General features: G+C 36.1%; 3 protein-coding genes across 3 annotated transcripts; 1 reads left to right on the plus strand and 2 right to left on the minus strand.

Annotated features, from left to right (window-relative positions):
• Positions 1-895: 895 nt before the first annotated feature.
• Positions 896-3,858, minus strand: LOC132315964 (pentatricopeptide repeat-containing protein At5g39350). Its single transcript, XM_059814430.1, has one exon. It carries the CDS (start codon positions 3,567-3,569, stop codon positions 1,545-1,547), a length of 2,025 nt encoding a protein of 674 aa, XP_059670413.1. The 5' UTR covers positions 3,570-3,858; the 3' UTR covers positions 896-1,544.
• Positions 3,859-4,821: 963 nt separating this feature from the next.
• Positions 4,822-6,759, minus strand: LOC132315965 (BAG family molecular chaperone regulator 8, chloroplastic). The gene is made up of 2 exons (XM_059814431.1): positions 6,073-6,759; positions 4,822-5,998 (listed from the first exon to the last, which is right to left on the minus strand). The coding sequence occupies exons 1-2, from the start codon at positions 6,706-6,708 to the stop codon at positions 5,228-5,230; spliced, it is 1,407 nt and encodes a 468-aa protein (XP_059670414.1). The 5' UTR covers positions 6,709-6,759; the 3' UTR covers positions 4,822-5,227.
• Positions 6,760-10,094: 3,335 nt separating this feature from the next.
• LOC132315966 (alpha-1,4 glucan phosphorylase L isozyme, chloroplastic/amyloplastic) lies at positions 10,095-21,316 on the plus strand. The gene is made up of 15 exons (XM_059814432.1): positions 10,095-10,452; positions 12,024-12,262; positions 12,818-12,919; positions 13,585-13,761; positions 13,986-14,261; positions 14,658-14,929; positions 15,488-15,605; positions 15,695-16,171; positions 16,315-16,467; positions 17,049-17,177; positions 17,487-17,723; positions 18,304-18,380; positions 19,746-19,932; positions 20,199-20,399; positions 21,030-21,316. The coding sequence occupies exons 1-15, from the start codon at positions 10,236-10,238 to the stop codon at positions 21,144-21,146; spliced, it is 2,979 nt and encodes a 992-aa protein (XP_059670415.1). The 5' UTR covers positions 10,095-10,235; the 3' UTR covers positions 21,147-21,316.
• The last annotated feature ends 692 nt before the right edge of the window (positions 21,317-22,008 follow it).

Here is a 22,008-nt window from a genome sequence, read left to right on the forward strand (position 1 = left end):
GAATAAGACCAAATTTTTGATCTGGTGTCCAGTCTTAAGCAGATTCACAATCTATTACACACAATATAACTATATAATTTGGTCTGTACTTCAATAGCTGTTATTTTATTTTCATGCTTATTAATTGATCATTTTCTCAAAAGTTAGCATCAACCATTTATTTTTCTTGCGAAATCAAACTTCAGAAATTAAATATGTGAATTGTTGAGCTCATTAATCTAATTTTATTTTCTATGCAACATTAATACTTTGAAAAATAATGATCATTTTAGTCAAAAACCGCGTTGTTCCAAGAGAAATAAAGGGAACACGAATGAGCAAATTTATAATGATGTCACACTCACTGTGAATGCCTTATATACCAAGGATTGAATTTAAACAAGTCTGATCTATTAATTAAGAGAAACATTTTCATTTCTTTGTCTGTATTAGCATTACTAATAATTAGGAGAACTATTTTCATTTCCTTGTCAGTAAAAGTATGTATTAGCAGTGAAATGCCCACTACACCAACCAACCGTTGAAATTAAACAATTCTGATCTATAAATTAGGAGAAAAAAGTTTATTTCTCTAAGAATTTAATTCATTAATATCTCGATATATCACAACTAACAATTCATCATGAACAGCTCAAATTTCAATTTCTGGGAATTTTTTTTTTTTTTTTTTCAAATTTTAAAATTATAGGGTCTGTTTGGCAACCGCTTCTGTTTCTTGCTTTTGACGGTACAGACGCGAATAAACGAAGCGTGTTTGGTAACAAAGAAAAGGAAGTCCATTGATGCAGTAAACATAACTTCAGACTTGGCCTGTATTAACCTTCTCTAATCAATGTATATAAACCTTACAAACAAGTGAAAGTAGGTTTGATAAAAGTACACAGAAGCACACAAGTTGGAGTAAATAAAGTTACCCGCGTTATCAATGACATAGTGATACATACAAATTCATGATCCACCATACAGAGCTACAGTTTTTGGTGTATAGCAATGTTTAAGCCACTGATCAGGGCGGTCCAATCGGATAAATAATTCACCCCCTGCACCACCCCCTGCACCGATGTGTAGCTCGTTTGAAAACGATTGCAGAACACGAATGTCATTGTAGTTGTTGTACCACCCTCCATGGCATACGAACAAATAATTATGGTTTCCGAATGATGATTATGCTTCTATAAATGAAACTCCTCTTCTTCCAGAGTTGGGAAAGGTAGGGTGTGCAGAATGCTGCTTTGTGGGGCTGATAGATATTGACAACACTGTATGTAGATTCCTTGCATTCATAATTGAACTGCTTATGGGCCTTCCCTGCTCAAATTTGAACTTTCACAATCATAGACTCCACTAATGGGACAAGCTTTTTGCTCTGTCAAATCCAATCTTTCATGAATGGGCATCTGTAGTTACTATGATTAAGCACTCTCTCGCTTGGTGACTGACACTACTTTCCACTTTTTAGGAGCTCTCGTTTTTTCTGCTAGCACTTTAGGGGGATTCCCTTGTAGCTGAGGCTTTTATCTGTTAGCAGCAGAGAGACTCACATTTTACGTGTTTCTGACCTCAATTAAACTGTGAGCTGGTGCTTTTATTAATCCAATTTCATTCATCACATGCCTCACATTCTCTGCATCTTTCCACCGTCCTGCTGCAGCATAAATTTTAGCCAATAGTACGTAATTTCCTGTGTTCTCTGGCTCTAGCTCAAAAAGGCACTTCGCAGCCACCTCTCCTAGCTCAATATTCTCATGTTTCACACAAGCACCAAGCAATGCACCCCAAATAGCATGATTAGCTTTGAATGGCATTGTATTAATTAACTCGTAAGCTTCCTCCAACCGACCTGCACGACCAAGGAGATCAACAAGACAAGTGTAATGATCGGCACAAGGACTCATTTTGTGAACTTTAAGCATGTAATTGAACAAATTTACACCCTCATCCACCAAACCAGCATGGCTGCAAGCATGCAAAACAGAAGTAAAAGTAACATCATTTGGTTTCACCCCGGATTGAACCATCCGATTGAAAAGAGAAACGGCAACCTCACCATGCCCATGCTTGCCATAACCAGCCAATATTGCACTCCACAAAATAATATCCTTGTCCTTCACAGGAATGCCATTAAAGATTTCGTGTGCAACCTCTAAACCTCCACACTTTGAGTAAATATCCATCAAACCGGTGGCAACATCAACAATAGAAATGAACCCCGACTTTATCAGGTAACAGTGTACATTCATTGCCAGTTGCAAATCTGCTAGAATGGCATAAGCAGGAAGGAGGCATTTCAAGGTTGCAAGATTGGGTTCTACTGCTTCAAATAGCAATTGTTTAAAAAGTTCGACTGCTTTTTTGGTAAGCCCGTTATAAATGCACCCAGAAAGAATTGCATTCCATGGTACTGTTCTCTTTCTCGAAGTTTTTGTGAACACTCGGAAGCTGAGTTCAATGCAATTGCATTTCGCATACAAGTCAATTAAAGCAGTTTCTACAATGACATCAGCTTCAAGTTTCCGTCTTATTGCCCACCCATGTAAGCACCTGCCATGCTTTAGATGGTTTAAGCTGGCACATGCTGAAAGAAGAGAAGCCACAGTTACTGAATTGGGACTTACTCGTTCTAATTGCATCAATGGACATAGCACTAGAGCGCTTCTTACATCGCCATTCAAAATATAGCCATTGATCAAGGCAGTCCATGTCACTACGTCCCTCTCCTTCATCTTATCAAAAACAGATCGCGCATTATTCATATTACCACACTTTGCATACATATCGACTAAAGCATTCCTTGCAGGTATTTTGAAACCCAAACCCTTCTCTTCCACCAGTTTATGAACCTCTCTTCCAAACTTTAAGTCCTTCAAAATTCCACAAGCAGGCAACACAGAGACCACGGTGGCACAGTCTGGCTCCACCCCTGCATCCACCATTTTATTGAAAATTATCAAAGCTTCATCAGCACACCCATTTTTAATATACCCACTTATCATAGTGTTCCACGACACCACACCTCGCTCCCACATTGTGTCAAAAACCATCTTAGCCCTCTCCTTCTTCCCACAACTCATGTACATTGCCAACAAAGAATTCGCCACGAAAGTATCCGAATGAACCCCACTCGTAATTGCCAACCCGTGAATTGAACCACCCAATTCAAGCAAAGATAAATCACCACACGCCTTAATAACAAATGTGTAAGTGTATTTGTTGGGCAGGCAATGACCCGTATCAAGCATTTCGATAAAAAGTTGGAGTGCGTTCCGTGATAACCCATTGTTGGTGTACAGTCTTATCATCCTGTCATATGAATATAAGGTTCTCTGAGGCAATTCATCGAACAGCTTACGCGCGTAAGATACTTGCCCACATGTGGCATATGTTGTGGTGAGGAGAGAGACAAGGTGGGCAGGGTAGTCGGGGGAGAGGAGGCCGGAGGTGATGGTGTGGGCATGGAGCTGCTTGGTCTTCGAGAGGGATTTGGTGGTGGCGTAATGGTGCAAGAGTGAGCTACATTGGTGCCAGTTGAGGAAGTGCTTTGTTTTTGATACAGCTTGTGATGAATTCATGAAGTCTGAAAATTCTCCAAAGCGCTAAGCTTGATTAGTATTTATATGGTTTGGTACTTTGGGCATCTATGAACCATTTACCGATAAAATCATGCCATGAGCGATGACCAAATATGTCTATTTCCTATGTGCAAAAATGAAGTATAAATACTACTTCCTATCTGACGATGTTTTGGGAGCCGTCCATCGTGCATGTTTGTATGTTAGAAATCATTAGATGCAACCAGTAAAGAACCAGAGATTGAGAGGGGTGACTTTGAACAATAATAATGAATGTATGGTGAGGTGTTATTAAAATTTGAGTGGGTATATTCAAATTTTTTACAAAAAAAAGTAAGAATATTTTTAAAAATTTCCTAAAATTTATATGTAATTATGCTAATTAAAAAAATTCAGGACCCGTCATGGTCCGTGCCTGGATGCAACAATGATAAAAGTAAGTTAATTATATTACAATGTTGAATCTTGATATGATATGTTGCACCTTTGAAGCAAATATTTAGCATCAAATATTCCATTCTCCATTTAAAATGTACCAAAAATTACCAACAACCTTGAATTTTTTGAAAACCAATGTTTGGTGTAAATTAATAATTCTTTCAATGTTAATCCTAATTTATGCCTAGAAATGCTCGGGACAACATTGTGACGTTGATTAAAATCATTCTTGTCAAATAACCCATAACTCAATTTGTTTTTACATATGTTTAAACCCTCAACTCTTCAATTTTGAGAGGTCGAGGAGCACATTGAGCTACAACTTATCCACAATCCACCAAAAGAGGAAGAACAGCATTGATCAAAGCATTTGGGAGCTTAGTCAAAGATTGCGTCTTTGCCTTGTACTCACTTGGTACCATTCATGATTGCCCCAACTTATCCACAATCCACCAAAAGAGGAAGAACAGCATTGATCAAAGCATTTGGGAGCTTAGTCAAAGATTGCGTCTTTGCCTTGTACTCACTTGGTACCATTCATGATTGCCCTGTCCCATATATATATATATATATATATATATATATATATATATATTATACACATACATTGGAAACTGAAGGCATTGCAGGATTATGTAATAAGTCATTGGTTTTGAATCAGAGTGGCCTGATATCATTATGAAGTCTTCCTGATAATAATTGACAGACATCCACAAGGGTTACAAACATGTGAGAAAATATGAGAACCACATTATTTCTTGCAAGTACTTGTTATGATAATGAAAGCTTCCTACTGTAATTAGAAAACAAAACAAGTCACAAAATGACACTTTGTGAAAAGAGTCATATTTCACTAACACCAAAAACCCTTTGGGGACAAGTTACAGTCACAAAATCACAACCCTCTGTTACACTGGATGAGATGATGGTTATGAGAATAAACTCACAAGTCCCAACCTCAAACCATTTTTCTGGCACTTCTCTAATCAACACAAAAACTAACAATTAGAACAAAATTTCGTAACAGAAAAATCTGATTTTCCAGTAAACCACAAAAGTTGCAGGGCTAAACCTAAGTGATACAATGCGAGAGAGTGACAAAATTTAAATCACACGGAATGAGAATAGGAGCGGTAACGGGAGGGAGGGCTGCAACCGTTTAGAGGAATTGTGAGACTAGCTAAACCTAACTCATGTTCTGGCCCTTCAATTAACTATTTTCACGACTTATTCTTCTTGATCAAATCAGCTTTAGATTCCATCTTCACAGGCAATGGAGCAGAGAAGGTAAAGTTCCCATTTTGACCCTGATGCTGCCCATTAATTTCATAGTTACCTTCAGCTCTCAAACTCCTCCTAGGGTTTCTTTCACCATCCATGTTTATGGAAGAGCCTCCATCATCCATGATTCCTTCCTCTTCATCCTCGATTTCCTTAGCAAAACCACCAATTTCTTCAACTTCCCTACAAAGATTGTCCACAAGCTCTCTCTCATCATCAATTGAACCACTCCCATCACTACTATTAACATCCCCACTTGAAATTGGCTCATGGGTATCCTTGAAAACCCTATAAACATTCCCATTCTCTGCAAATCTCACATTCTTCTTTGCTTTGGGTTGAATCCCATTTCTATTTTGGGGAAAACCAACCTTTCCATTAATGGAAACATTAGGGTTTTCAAGTCCCACATCTTCCTCGTCATCCTCTTCAGAAATCTCAGAAAACCCATTGATTTTTTCAGTTAGAACCCTCAATTTCTCCTTCAATTCTCTCTCATTTCCACCCATATCTCCACAATCAGCATTGCCCATCCTGTGACCATTGTACGAAACCCTAGATTTATTACCATTACCAACAAATCTCACATTCTTCGTTGCTCTGCTTGAAAGTTCTTTCCTTCTCGAAGAAACCCCATCAATGAACTCTATAAACCGAATCAATTCTCTGCTAATCGACCTTTTACCATCCCTAATCATCGAATCAAAACCCTGCAATACAAACCCATCTCAGATCTTGTACTTACTAATTTCAAGCACACATCACATATATAAACGATCGTTACCTGAATAGAGTCGAGCTTGAGAAGCAAGTCCATGGCTTTGCGAGAGAGAGCTTGAGAATTAAAGTGGGTATTGTCAGATAGAGAGGTTTTGAGAGTGTTAAGAGTGGATTTGATGAAAGCGAGGTCTTTGAGTTGTCGTAGAGTTCGTGATCTGCGGACCAGGAAGGCTCTGAAGTGGGTTTGGATGGTTCGGGCGGCAGCATCTCTGAGTGAATAAGCAGCAGTAGAATTGGCAGAGAACTGGTGGCGGAGGGAGGATTCGAGGGCGGCGATGCGGAGGACGAGGGAGGAGACAGTGGGTTGGATTTGGGGTGGTTGGGGGTGGTTCTGGTGGTGGCGTTGCTGTTTTTGTTGGTGGGGCTGAGGTGGGTGGTATTGGGTTTGGTGGTGGTGGTGGTGGTGGTGGTGGTGGAGGTTGTGGGGGTCGTAGGGTGTGTTGAAGTAGGGAGAGTAGAGATGGGGTTGGTCTGGAGGAGTGTGGAGGAGGTGAGAAGCTAGAGATTGCAGAAGTGGGTCTGGTGGTGGAGGGTGGGGAGATGGGGTACAGCAGCAGCAACAACAGCAGCTGGTTGGGATGGTGGTGCTGGGGTGGCTATTGTGGTGGTGGAGGTGGTGGTGGGGGTGGGGAGAGGCCATCAGACGGAAATCTTGTAAGAATAGGGTATGGTCAATGGTGATTGACGATAGGGTTTGGTCAATGGTGATTGATTTGACAACGATGGGGGGATTGGGGGAGTTTTGTTTTGGGGCCTGTTACGGAGTAAATTTTTATTTTTATTTTTATTTTTTTCTTTAACTACAAAATCCAAAGAAATTGAAGCAAAATGAAAAAGAAAAACTTTTTTTTAATGTTCTATATCTATTTTACCTTTATAAAATGTTAAGTATCAATCAATACGTGATTCTTTTTTAATTTAAAGTTTGATGTGCAATTAGTATAAATCAGTGTAATTGATATTGCAAATCATGATCACAATATTATAGTTCACAATGTACATATCTCAAAGTGGATGCAGGCCCATTCTCTTTAATTATAAAATAAAAAAATCAAAATAATAATTTCTTAGTGTTTTTTATTTGGAAATTAAATCTATACTCTTTTATTTTTAATTTAATAATTAAAAAAATATGTCTAATTATTATTTATTCATATTAACTGTAAATATTCTTTTTAATGAAATATAAAAATTATTTCATAAAAAAGATTTATATATTCAATCTATGTAGTAAATAGAATTATATATTCTTGGCAATAACCTATATTATTTCTTAATCAAGTTTTTTCCAAACAAGATAAAAAGGTTTTCATTTTTGCTTCATTTTTATTGTTTTTCTTTAGCTTTTTTAAACCACAAAAGGATTTAGTCCTGTATTTTTCCTTGTGACATTATCTTTTTAACGCAATAAGTTTTGGTTTGGGCCAATTTAACTGTGATATAAAGTTGTTTAGGAGCTTAGGGAAAAAAGAAAAAAAAATAAAGAAATAAAAAGTTGTTTTGGGGGATTGAACCATGATCTAAAGTAGGAGAAAAGAAAAGGAAGTTGTTGGAGATCAGAGTCATGTTTGCTTTTTGTGACAAATAGTGATGTGAATTGAACCTGCATTAGTGTATGGGCCAGATGTGTGTGTATATATAAATATATATATTATTTTTTTTCACAAGCCAGATGGATATATGCTTTTGTTGTGTGAAAGCATATGGGTGTCACTGACAGCTGAAAAATAATTGGGCCCAACTGGTCCGGAAAGGTCCAGTGGGCCATTACCACGGGGTTTTAGTTTGACATTGGGTTTGCATTTGGCAAAAAAACCAACCCAAATTGTTTTAGATGTTTTGGGACTAATTTTCTTAATCCTCAACCTCATTCAATATTAAACTTTCAACAAAGTTGTGAGTTAATGGTAGTAAGTCTTTTCAGGGCCTAGTACGGAAGGATTTAGGTGGAGGGATGGATTGGGAAAGTATGGAATAGCCTTCTCATGTTTGGTTGAAAGGAAGAAAAGTGGGGGAGGAAGCATCAAGTTTTTTATTCGTTCAAAATTGAAAGGAAGAGAGGAGGAAAAGCGTGAATAACTTCCTAAATATATAAAATACTAATTTCAACCATTTCAAAAAATCAATTTTTTTTTTTTTTTAGTTTTATATAATGAGGGTACATTTATAAAATAGTAATAAAAACTCTCATTCCTTTTCTAAAAAAACAAAAAAGTATTATCCCATCCACTATTTTTACTATTGTCTTACATTTTTTAAAGGACGCCTCATGCATCCCGTTTCCTCTCTTTTTTGTCCATTTTTTCATCACTCCAGCCAAACGAAACATTATGTTGAAGAAGACTAGAGACTGGATACATATGCATATGTTTTGACTCAAGTTTTCGATTAAAGACTTTGCCCTAAGTAGCATAAATCTTTGTTTAAAAGTGAAAAGTAGAGAATTCAATTTTCTTAAAAAAAAAAAAAAAAAAAAAAATGTGAGAGGTTCTTGTGAATAAAAAGTAAATAAAAAAAGTTAATGCAAGTAGATTAAAATTTAAATTTATTCAACTCTTTATCCCCCGGCTCGAAGAATTAGAGTAAAAAAAGCTTGGGACCATTTCATACCGTCCAATTTCAATCATTAAAGTCAGAATAGTAAAACTGTAAAATCATGGTGATAGCTCAATCGCCGGTATATATGATGCCACGGATGATGAACTTGTCATGAATATTTGAATCCAACTAACATCAAATTCATTGCCAACAAGTGGACGGTGCAGACAGATGGGAGCCAGGGAGACCGTAAAACCTTCCTTTGTCCTTTACTTATAAGTTTTATATATGTATATATATATATATATATATGTGTGTGTGTGTGTATATATATATATATATATATATATATATCCAATCGGAATTATTACTCTACTACACTCAAAACTTTGCTTTTTGTTATAGTCCATCTCTAGCCAACAAGAAGCTGATAATTATTTTTTGGTTTCATTTGAGTCATTTGACAACGTTAACGAATATGTTTATCTTACTAATTTGTCCTAACTTTAAAAAATAATTATATTCATATACTAATCGAATACAAACGGAGACTTACATGACATGTCATATGATGTGGCCCATGCAAGTCTCTAAGAATAGTGAGTGGCTCTTACCCAACTTTCATAATAAATAAATACCTATTTTTTATTAAAAAATATTTGTTGATAACTTTTAAAATGAAAATAAGAACAAAGTCGGTCAATTTGACGAAATTGATCAACAAACCATCTTCATTTTAAAAATTTAGTGACAGATGAGATGAGTAATGGAATTACACTCTATATATGTTGTTTGAAATCAAATTCAAGTTCAAAACGAACAATATCATATCATGCAGTTGAGTGGATCCTTATAAACGATATCAGAAAGTGACCTAACCAGAAGTGTGGCCAATAATGACGTTAGCCCTCGAGAAGAGTGGTTGTGGTGACATTTGTGGGTGAGTGTGAGATACCGAGAAACTACCACATTGAATGAGTTACACATGCATAATCTCACATCACATTTGTGGGTGGGTGTGTGTGGACATATATATAATTGGTGTTATTTCTTATTGGTGCGAGTCCTAAAATAAAATTCAAAAGTAAAAAGGTATAAACTCAGGCCCAAACTAGGGTGTGTTTATGCATTATGCGTAAACAATCTTCAATTACTGGTTGAGCAAAGCGAGTACTTTTGTTAAATGGAGTAATATTGTTAAATGGACTAACAGAATTTTCTTTTGAAAATTACAAGGTCAATGTAATTAAGGAAAATATAGCCAGTCAGTCGTAACTTTATTCCATAAATATCTAAGTATAAGAAAAATAGATTATTTTAGTGCCAAATGTAGGGTGACAACTGTCGAGTGCAGCGATTAATAGTTGATCTCGATCGCAGGCGATCTTGAACCTATCATTATTGTTAAGTATTTTAGTGCGTAAACCATGGGGGACACACACACACACACACACACAGATATATATATATATATATATCGGGATTTGATCATTTGGAACGTGACTTCAGAAGATAAGAAGCCACGGGAGAAAGAGAGAGTCCATCTTTCAGTGTCACATACCAGTCCATTAGAGCCCCCTGTATGAGAGATTTTTAGAGAGAGAAATAGAGAGTTTTAGAGAGAGAGTAATGGCTACTTCACCGTTCTCTCCGACTCCAACCCGAGCAGAGACCTTCTCGCATTGCTATTCAATCTCGAGATTCATCGATTTCAGCTCTAGAAATCGAAGCTCCAACCTGTTCTGGATCAGAAACTCGAGTTTGCGGAGAGTGAAACGGTCCTTTTCCGTGAAGAACATCTCAAGTGAACCGAAGCAAAAACGAAAGGAACCGATCACTGAAGAAGGTCTGATGATATTCTCTGTATTCAATCCTAATTCTGCTGATTTTGTACTATGTTTCTAAACTTATGCTTAATTGTTGATTTATTTGTGTTTTTGTTCTTCATTTAGTGGAATTAATATGTTTCCTTTTACGTGATTTGGTATATTTATGAAACTGTCTAATTTCGAGTTTTATTATTTTTTATATTATTATTATTGTGCTGCAAATTAATGTCTGCATTTGGAGCAATACAAGTCATTCGTTACTGAAAATGTAAATAATTGGAATTGTTATGCTTTGAGAACTCAAATAATTGATGATAAACGACAAGTAGAGAGAATGCCTGCATAAAAGTCTCTTTTCCCGTTAGTTTCATGCCATATGAGCTTGTAGTAAGAAGTGTATCTATTGCAGGAGAAAATTTTGATCAATTAAACAATAGAACCATTTCTTGTTTGACCACTGGTATGGATGGAGGAAAATATATTTTATTGATCAGGATCCGAAACAGTTTGACTTAGTATGTCTCCGAGGAAGAAGATTGTTTAAATCAAGTTATAACTTTATGCTGTATAAAACTTACTAGGTTGTGAATCCAATCAATTCTATGAGGAACTGTGTGCAACTTCTATTTTTAATTATTGCATTACGATGGGTTTCTTCCCCTTTGGGCAGATCCAATTTTTTATACTTTAATAGCTACTCATATCTTACCATGTATTTATGAAGAAAGGATTGTGAAAAAAAGTTGTCTTGTTAGTGATTTTGGCCATTTGTTTCAATCAAAGCCATTGAATGGTGTATTATATTATTAGAAGCCATTGGTTCATGGTACGGGATACATGCTTAAGTGTGAGGGTGGGTGGGGTTTAAATGTTAATGTGCTCATGGCCTAAAGGAAGGGAAGGGAGTGTGGCAGATTCATGGCCAAATAATGGGAATGTGAGGGGGGTCACTGCTTTCTCCAGGATGTTCTCGCATCACAGATTGGGGCTCTCTAATTTGCTGTTTAGAACAAATTTATGTGCATTAGGTTTTGAAGGATCAAATTTAGTACGTGGTTTTCCCACGAGAAACCATTGAGGTGTGAATTTGAAGATGGGAACAGCTGTATGTAGAATAGAATTAATGGATCAGTGCCTAATTCACATATTTGACAAGTTGCAAAGTGGGAGTGATGCCTGTAGATCTATTATATTTGTTTTTGGTGAGTCGGATCCCTATTACATGATTGTCTACCACAGGAATAATCAAGAAGCGTACATGATGTTATACCACTTTGATGCATTGCATGTATGAGATTTTTCTTCTTTTTGTTAATAGGTAGAGAGACACACACATACCTACTCCTGATCGGGACACCCTCAGCCTCCTCTTTAAAGAGGCGGTGGGAGATGCCACTCAAGCTGACACTTGGTGGTTGCATGAACTTTCATATATCTGATTTAAGCAATATAAATCATGTGTGGCACTCCAACTGAGGATTGGCATGACTATCGAGAAATAAATGTATGAGAGAAACTTTATAGATAATATACTAAATTATTCTGAATATAACACATTTAATCATTTATCCCTTGTATGATAATTTAGGAACTCCTAGTGATCTGAGTTCTTTCACTCCCGATGCTGCATCCATTGCCTCAAGTATCAAATACCATGCAGAGTTCACGCCATTATTTTCTCCTGAGCGGTTTGAGCTGCCCAAGGCTTTCTTTGCAACTGCACAAAGTGTTCGTGATGAACTTCTTATTAATTGGAATGCTACGTATGATTATTATGAAAAGATGAATGTAAAGCAGGCATACTACCTATCAATGGAATTTCTACAGGTTTGTCACGAGGCTCTCTCTTTAGTTACTGTGGTTGATACATTTGCAATCCACATCTGTTGTATTGTGATAATACTTTTGTAATCCATTATGGTTTCATATTTTATTGGGTAAATCACACTGACATCCTGGTAGAATGCCTAAATAATAAGGACCTCCCCTCTAGTTTCAAAAATAACACTGACCTACCCTGTCATAAAATCCATTAGTATTGTCAGCTGATGTCATGCTTGAGATTTACTTAAGACCCAATTTTGCTCTTAGAATGCTTGAAACAAAAGGATATCTTGCATTAAATAATAATAAAAGTACATTGGGTATAATTCTCATTTCACGACTTCGGTAAACCGACAACACCGACAGGGAATGTCGGTGTTATATTTGAAACCATAGAGGAGGTCCTTGTTATTTAGGTATTCTGCAGGGGAGGTCAGTGTAATTTACCCTATTTTATTTTATTGTGCAACTGTTCCATTTTCTTTTTCTTTTTATTTTTTAATGCAAATATACCTTTTTCTGCATTCCATGATTTTATATTGTGATCTACTTCTGTAGGGTAGAGCACTGTTAAATGCAATTGGTAATTTGGAGCTAACTGGTGCTTATGGAGAAGCTTTGAGCAAGCTTGGACACAATCTAGAGAATGTAGCTTGGCAGGTCAGCTTTTCTTAAGAAATTTTCATTTTTGTGGAATTATTTTGCGATGGATCATTTATTGTTGCTTTTACTTCCAAAATTCTTTTGTCATTTATGAAATAGCAGCACTATTAGTGGTCTGACTAATACATAATCAACCAGTTTGGGGTGTTTTGCATAAATGTATCATGCTAAAAGCCAGAGTTGGAGTAGTCCCTGCCAAACAATTTTTTTTTTCTGTTTTACCAAGAAGCTAGATTTGCTGTGTGCTTATAGGAGGTCTCAAAGTTTGCTTTAAAAGAGGAAATTCGTGGATAAGCATTTATCTCCTTGGTTAGGGATGGAGGGTGCATGGCAATCTTGTCAGTCAGTGGAGCCAGAATATACTGAAGAAATACCTCATGATAAGACTCTGGGTGGAGGACTAAAGAAGGAAAAAAAAAAAAAAAAAAGAGACTCGTTCATAATAAGATAAATAATTTAATTAAATAAATCTTTGTTTATTACTTTTTCAGTCTAATTGAAGAACTACACTGAATAAATTGTTGATATGGATGGTAATTATCATTTATGTAAGAGTTTGACAGCAGTTGTTACTGTACTTATTTTTGCTTTTCTGTAATTTATGTATGTTGTCCATTCCTTCTAGTTGTAATGCTAAACTCTTTGGTTTTGATCAATTGCAGGAGCCAGATGCTGCACTTGGAAATGGGGGTCTTGGGCGGCTTGCTTCCTGTTTTCTGGACTCTATGGCAACACTAAATTATCCTGCATGGGGATATGGACTCAGATACAAGTATGGATTATTTAAACAACGGATTACAAAAGACGGTCAAGAGGAAGTTGCTGAAAATTGGCTTGAAGTATGCTTTATTTATCATTTTTTACTTCAACTTCAATGTATAATGTTAAGATATATCTTACTTATCAAAAAAAAAAAAAAAAGATACGTCTTATTTTAATTTTTCTGAAATTTTGGAAAATTTATCTTTTTTTTTTCTTTCTCCTGTTCAGATATAAGTACTTTGAGTTACTTCATACTGTAAGGCTTATTTGTCTTTGGGCTAATTTCAGTTTCTCCTTGTAGATGGGTAATCCCTGGGAAATTGTGAGATATGATGTCTCATATCCTGTAAAATTTTTCGGTAAAGTTGTCACTGGATCTGATGGACAAAGACACTGGGTTGGCGGAGAAGATATAAAAGCTGTTGCATATGATGTCCCAATACCAGGATATAAAACAAAAACCACAATTAATCTTCGACTGTGGTCCACTAAAGTTTCATCAGAAGATTTTGATTTATATGCTTTCAATGCTGGAGAGCACACAAAAGCTTGTGAAGCCCAATCAAATGCTGAAAAGGTTTCACCTCATTTTCTTGCACAATTTTGAATTTCATCTGGATATTTTCTTGGCATTGTATAGTTAATTGCTATATGTGCAAGAAATTAAAAAAAATTGAAGTTGGGCGTTGGCCTTCAAGAAGAGAAAACATATGATGTTGTCCTCTCTTATTTCCCTTGCCCCGTGAATAATACTTTGGTTGGTTGGTATTGCTGACATAAACTGAAGACCGAATGTAAAGCGGATGAAAAGGACCTAATATCTGTTTGTTTGTCCACATTTTGGGAAATCCTTGCCATGCTTCATTCCTGTTTAAAATATTTTTTACTGATTTTGTTGATATCTTAATACGTTACTCCATGAAAACAAGAAGAATGATCCACAACTTCATATAATACTTTATTCTGATACCAGATTTGCTATATACTATACCCCGGGGATGAATCAGTGGAGGGAAAGGTCCTTCGCTTGAAGCAACAATATACCTTATGCTCGGCTTCTCTACAAGATATTATTGCACGTTTTGAGAGGAGATCTGGAGGGCATGTGAAATGGGAAGAGTTTCCTGAAAAGGTTGCAGTGCAGATGAATGATACTCACCCAACACTATGCATTCCAGAGCTGATGAGAATATTGATAGATTTGAAGGGCATGAGCTGGAAGGAAGCTTGGGATATCACACAGAGGTACTTCCTATCACCGTAGTTATGTGCATGCTTTCTGAGGTAATTTAAATATATTGTTTTTGATGGAGTATATATGCTATATAAGGGGGATATCATTGAATGATTTAAAAATGTTATGCAAGTTGTTCGATTGTGGAGAAGAGATACCAAACAGTTGCTAGTCGATCCACTACTTTATTGAAACTGATCATTATTTTGCATTATGGATATCAGATTAGAATGGGATGGATTTACTGTGGTTTCAGATACTTTCATAGTTTGTTGAGTTTTATTGGAATTTCTTATTCTCCTTTTTCTACTGTTTTGGCATCATTCTGCAGTGACCTATTGCAGCTCAATATTGACTTCTATTATCTGCAATTTTATATATATTATACCCTAGTTGGCCTGCCTACCCCGGTCCCCAGCACATATATCAAAACCTCAAAACGAAACTATGACATAAACACTACTAGATTGTAAATCTGAGCTTATTATTAGATATAACTGAAGTTTGTTTCCTCAAGTTGTAGTAATTTAAAATTTTAAATGCCTCATCTGTTGGTATATGTCTGCCAGAACTGTAGCATACACAAACCATACTGTTTTACCCGAGGCATTGGAGAAATGGAGTTTAGAACTTATGGAGAAACTACTTCCTCGACATGTTGAGATTATAGAAATGATTGATGAGGAGGTAATGAAAAATAATTATGAATCAAATTCTCTCTGCCCACTGTAAGTTTTCATTTCCATACTGATATTATATTGTTTTCTGTTATTCAGTTGATTCACAACATAATATCAGAGTATGGTACTACAGATCCTGACTTGTTGCAGAAAAAGTTGAACGCGATGAGAATTTTAGAAAATTTTGATCTGCCTGCTTCCGTGGCAGATATATTTGTTAAACCAAAAGAAAGCCCTGCTGTTGCTCTCAGTGAAGAACTTGAAGTTTCTGATGAAGAAGTTACTCCTGCCAATGAAGAAGATGAACCTGCTGTTGCTCTCAGTGAAGAACTTGAAGTTTCTGATGAAGAAGTCACTCCTGCCAATGAAGAAGATGAACCTGAAGAAGAAGATGAACCTGAAGAAGAAGATGTACAGAAGAAGAAAAAGTTGGATTCAGAATCAGCTCCAGAACCACCACCAAAGATGGTCCGCATGGCTAATCTTTGTGTTGTGGGTGGTCATGCGGTAAATGGAGTTGCTGAGATTCATAGTGAAATAGTGAAAAATGAGGTTTTTAATGAATTTTACGAGGTACACATGTCAGTTAGCCTATATATTTATTTTGAAATATATTAACATTTTATGATTTGATAGAATTGACACACTTTAGTTCACTATCTCATTGTCATGGAAAGTGTTCCTAGCATAATTTTTTTTTACACCACTTCTTACAGCTTTGGCCTAAGAAATTTCAAAACAAAACAAATGGGGTGACACCAAGAAGATGGATCCGTTTCTGCAATCCAGATCTAAGTTATATCATAACTAAGTGGACTGGCACAGAAGACTGGGTCCTAAACACTCAGAAATTGGCAGATTTGCATAAGGTAATTCATGGTGTCTTCTGGAATAAATTTTACCTTTTCTTTAAAATTCTTAACAAACAAGTGGATTGTATTTGTTTGCTATTGATATGGATTATTGATGTTTCTTCATTTTTAGAAGTAATTCTGTGTATGTGTGTTTGGGGTGGGGATGGTTATTCATCTACAGCAGACGCTGACACGTCAAGTGTTGTAATCTGCTAACTTTATATGTTACCAAACAAGTACCTGCTGAATGCATATGAATCTCACTGTCATTTAAGCTAGATGACCGGATCATAGGAGAAATTTTGTTAGACCAGCATCTATTAACATGATTTTTCAGCTCATGAGTTCTGAGTCCACATCAAATTATTTATTTATTTTAAATTCAAAAGTGGCATGGTTTAGTGCATTGCCAGTGGGGCTTGAATGATAACGGCAACTGTCTATGGTTTCATGGCATAAAATGAAACTTCCTTTGCCTTATGCTTTTCTCTTGCTATATATTTAAAATGGAAGATTTTTTTTAACCTACCTTTCTGGAATTAGCTTGGTATGCAAAGTGCTGTATACACTAACCGTACTGGTGAACTCATCCATAGTTTGCGGATAATGAGGATCTCCAGACTGAGTGGAGGGCAGCCAAAAGAAGCAACAAGATGAAGGTTGTGTCATTCCTCAAAGAAAAAACAGGGTATTCCATCAGCCCTGACGCAATGTTTGATGTCCAGGTCATTTTCTTGCCTTTAAATACCCTCTTTTACAATTTTGTTCTACCTCAGTTGATGTGTATTTAATCTTTAAAAAACTTGCTCTCAAAATTTATCTCTGTCTCTCCCTCTCCCTGAGATTTTAGCTCGATGTTGCATAACTGTATGTTGGAGCTGTCAATTTTGAAGCTGACTTGTTAACATGGTGCATTTGGAATTCTATAGCATCTCTACATATACAGTAATCGTTCCTTCTTTCAGTGTCTCTCAAAAATACTAATTTCCCTCATAAAGCATGGTACAAGTTTGACTGAATTGACTTATGTTCAGGTGAAGCGTATACACGAATACAAGCGACAACTGTTAAATATCTTGGGAATAGTTTACCGATACAAGCAGATGAAAGAAATGAGTGCAGAAGAGAGGAAAGAAAAATTTGTTCCAAGAGTTTGCATATTTGGAGGAAAGGCGTTTTCCACATATGTGCAAGCCAAAAGAATTGTGAAATTCATCACAGATGTTGGAGCTACAATAAATCATGATTCTGAAATTGGCGATTTATTGAAGGCATGTATTGCTAATCACTATTAGTCAAATCTCTAAGTCCTCGCATTGTTTACTTTACTCAGCTGTTGACCATTTGCAATAGCATTAACAATTCGAACATGTGTGTGTGTGTATGCAATATAAATAGGCCTAGGCCTGATCCCATCATGGCTCTACCCCTGAGATGATGAATTGTGGTTCTAGTAAGGTTTCCTGGGAAAGAATCCTTCTCAACCTTCCGATTGCGAGGAGTGCCCTAGCTAGACAATCTCAGCTTCTTACATCTCTATAATTTTCAAATGGTACTTCTAGCTTCATGAAAATGGTTTTGACAATCCATTAAATGGTCCATAGAGACCATGATACTACAGCGCGAATCTCTTCAATGTAATATTTAAATGTTGACCACCTTTAGTGGGCGGAATCTTATCTCTCTAGTGAAACATCATCTACCACCCACTTCACTAGTAATTTTGGAAGGAATGATATTTGGAGTCTTTATTCATTTTGGCTACAAGATGGTCTGACATAAAACTTAATATCAGTTTGTTGTTGCAAGCTCATCCATATAGCTGATCTGTTTTTCTGATTTTGATTTTAGGTTGTATTTGTTCCTGATTACAACGTCAGTGTTGCTGAATTGTTAATTCCTGCAAGTGAGCTTTCACAGCATATCAGGTATTTGGACTGACTCAATGCTGATATTCCTTTTGTCACAGCCCCACCCCTCCCTAATTTTTTTTCCCCTTCTTGTTTTTTGTTTTTTTCAATTTTTGGTCTAATTGGTAAAAAAATAGATCAATGCATTCTTCTAAATTTCCCATAACTGATGTTTAGATTTGAATATAATTGATGCTTGTAGAGCTATTTAGCCTGAATTTGTCATGTTTATTAAGGCACGATGTAAGCTCTGTTTAGGCTGAACTCCCTCTGGAGCATTGCCCTGCTGGAACTGCTACAAGGCCCAAGTATATTTTGAGCTAGTGTCACCCGAACCCGAGCTTTTGGTTTCTGTTTGTCTTTCTGGCAAGCGAATATTAATCGTCTGTTTAAACTCAGTCCTGCTGGAACTTTGTTCAAGGTTCATCCTTGATTGTTTACAGACCTCAGACATGCACAGGGGTGCGTTCCCAAGCTGAGGTCAGAATTTAAACAAGCTCAAGTTGGGAGTTTGTGCTTAGGGTTTTTGGGCTGACCATAATCCATTTTCACTTGCATCCTCAGATGCTTTGTTATTCTCGAAAAATGTTGCTTTGAGAAACTCTAATATTTCTGAATGTTAACTGTTGAGTAAACCAGAAAATGTACCAACACGTGTTCGTTTGAATTAAATATGTCTAGTATGCATTTAAAAAAAATGAGATTCACTTAAGCCTACCCCAAGTAATTCCGAAAGGCTTGGTTGTTGTTGTATGCAGTTAAAAAACTTAACTTGAACAATGTGTAATTTTATGCAACCCAGGTTGCTTCCAAAAACTAGCGCCTTTTGAAGTGCTTGATGGATCTAACGATACAATAAACTGGTCCAGTTGAGTTCTAAAAATACTAATATGAAACATAAGTAATTTTTTTCCTCCTTAGACCCCATATTTTTTCTTCCTTTGATAATAGTCACAACGAAATTTGTTGTCTGTGGCAGTCATTTGAGCTGTTTCTCGGTTTTACTTCCCCCCTCCCTCCGAAATATAACTATGGTTTCCCAAACATAGATAATATAGGCACAACATCAATTATAAAGAGAGAGGATAGAGGATTCTAGATATACTGTTGAAAATTCCTTGCAATTAGTGCTAGCTGGGAAAAGAGGTTCTTTTATTTTTCAGGTTAGAAATTCTTATATGGGCAATTAGAAAATGAAGCTGGTTTTTGAAGCTCTCTATTTTCACAATCTAAAATGAAGTTACATGATTGAACACACACTAGGGCACCCATGAAAGCTTAAGAGTTTTCCTAAATCCCAATATGAAACAGTGGTATTGTTTTACTGTGTTAGAATCACAATGGAGTTTCAAGGATATTGACTCTCTGTCTGTCTCTCTATAGTACTGCTGGGATGGAGGCCAGTGGAACCAGCAACATGAAGTTTGCAATGAATGGTTGCATCTTGATCGGGACCTTAGATGGGGCCAATGTTGAACTAAGAGAAGAGGTTGGAGAAGACAACTTTTTCCTGTTTGGTGCTCAAGCTCATGAGATTGCAGGGCTAAGGAAAGAAAGAGCTGAGGGCAAGGTATTCCTAGTTGACCAAACTTTTGTCTTTCTATTTTCTGTTTTGGAGAATCCATAATCTCATTGTTTCTACTGTAAAACATGATAGTAAGGAGCATGGACTGATAAAAAGAAATTAAGAAAACTAACGAGCTTGGGCAGGCATACCATCATCCTTATTTTTCTGAAAGAAGTAACCGGAAATAGGAAAAAGTAACTAATCGCCTTTATCTAATTCTAGTTTTGGGTGGCAGTGAATACATTTGTTCTTTCTTTCTTATTTTGTAGTTTGTGCCGGATGCACGTTTTGAAGAAGTCAAGGAATTTGTCAGAAGTGGTGTTTTTGGGACATACAACTATAATGAACTGATAGGATCCTTGGAAGCAAATAAAGGTTTTGGTCGTGCCGACTATTTCCTTGTTGGCAAGGACTTCCCCAGTTATATACAATGCCAAGAGAAGGTTGATGAGGCATATCAAGATCAAAAGGTGAGTAATCTAAAAAGCATTCCTTTACCTGCTTATGCATATTCCACAGAATGTGCGTATTATGTTCTGTAAGAATTTTTATTTGTAAATATTATTTCAATGTCCTTGAATTCTTACTACCTTAAAAGTTTCTTGGATCTTTTCTATAAGCTTGTTACTGTATGCATCTATGCAATAATGCAACTTAAATCATCATGACCTAATTTACTGATTTGGTGTAGTTACTACTGAAACATTATCTGTTTTCAACGATTATTGCAAATATTTGGTGGAGTATAAAAAGTTTCTTCTCTAGCTGTATAATTTTAGAGCAGTTTTTTCTCTTACTTTAAGAACGTGCTTTATTTATTTTTATTAAAATTGAAATTATTCTGTTTGCTATACCTTCAAATGCTCTGATATTTTTGTGCAGCCAAGCCTTTTACCATCAGATATATGTTATCGTTTCACACTAATATGGTTACATAACCATCTAATCAAAAACATTCGTGCCTTTAAACATAGAACACTTATTCGGTGGATGCATTTAGAACATAAAGAGTATCCCTTGTTCTGCACATTTTTTTGGTACACTCTCAGATATGCAGCTACTAAAATGTTGAATTCTAATTTCTTTCTTGTATTGGGCAGAGGTGGACAAGAATGTCGATCTTGAATACAGCCGGCTCATCCAAGTTCAGCAGCGACAGAACAATTCACGAATATGCAAGAGACATATGGAACATCGAACCTCTTGAATTACCTTAGAAAATGAAATTTTCCTGCGAAATCTTAGCAAGGCAGCCTGAAGTCTTGTCCATGTCTGTAAAATAGCGTTTTATGTTCTTTTCATGTAGAGGAACTCAACTGGCAATGACTAAATAAATGCAGCGCAAATAATGTTGATTGTGGAATAAAATCAAGTGCTTGCTTTGGTACTTTTATGCATCAATCCAAAACTTTTTCACCTGAACATTGTGTTGTGGCTCACGAATAAATGTGGTTGAGAAGGCAGAGGTTTTTCTTTGATTTTTTTGTTTCCGTGTTTCGAGACATGTAAACTGTTATTGTGACATGGAGTCCAGATCAAAAGAATAAATATATTGAATTATTGATTGAGCCAAATGATCTCGTACCTGCTTGGTTCAGTTATCAGAGAACTATAAATTATAGGTTGTAATTTTCAAAATTCAGTTATAAAAATGACTTTATTTTTTTATTTTCGATATAAAGTTATCTAAAAACGGTTTTTTATAAAAATGATTGTTTTCATGGAACAGTTTTTTTTTTTTTTTTTTTTTTTTTAATAATTATCTAGAAACATAGTTCTTAATTCTTAAAAAATATTTTCAAAATACTGAACTAAGCAGACCGGGTTCTAGTCCTCATTATACTCCATTTTAATTTTGAGGAAAATAACCTTTTTATAAGAAAATGAAAATTGAAATTTATGATTACATCAACTAATGTCAGCCTCTGAAGATTAAAAATTAGAACATGTATGCTAGAAGTAAGACAGCTCTGTAATGTTGTTTAGAAGGAACATAAAAACATGTTCCTTCTAATTTCCCAGGTACAAAAGATGCACTTGGCTATAGTTTGCAATGTCAGAAGAAACCAACTAGAAGCC

Source organism: Cornus florida, unplaced genomic scaffold (genome assembly GCF_030987335.1).
Source record: "Cornus florida cultivar Cherokee Brave unplaced genomic scaffold, ASM3098733v1 CherokeeBrave_3.0.0_Hap2_Chr07, whole genome shotgun sequence".
In the NCBI taxonomy this organism is placed as follows: domain Eukaryota; kingdom Viridiplantae; phylum Streptophyta; class Magnoliopsida; order Cornales; family Cornaceae; genus Cornus; species Cornus florida.

What these genes read in the sequence shown, in the direction of transcription:
- LOC132315964 (XM_059814430.1), bottom strand. Translation starts at nt 3,569, where the DNA reads ATGAATTCATCACAAGCTGTATCAAAAACAAAGCACTTCCTCAACTGG.
- LOC132315965 (XM_059814431.1), bottom strand. Translation starts at nt 6,708, where the DNA reads ATGGCCTCTCCCCACCCCCACCACCACCTCCACCACCACAATAGCCAC. An exon ending in TCAAGCTCGACTCTATTCAG is followed by an intron (nt 5,999 to 6,072) that starts GTAACGATCGTT and finishes TTTGTATTGCAG; the next exon opens with GGTTTTGATTCGATGATTAG.
- LOC132315966 (XM_059814432.1), top strand. Translation starts at nt 10,236, where the DNA reads ATGGCTACTTCACCGTTCTCTCCGACTCCAACCCGAGCAGAGACCTTC. An exon ending in GCTTGGGATATCACACAGAG is followed by an intron (nt 14,930 to 15,487) that starts GTACTTCCTATC and finishes TATGTCTGCCAG; the next exon opens with AACTGTAGCATACACAAACC. An exon ending in TTTTTAATGAATTTTACGAG is followed by an intron (nt 16,172 to 16,314) that starts GTACACATGTCA and finishes CACTTCTTACAG; the next exon opens with CTTTGGCCTAAGAAATTTCA.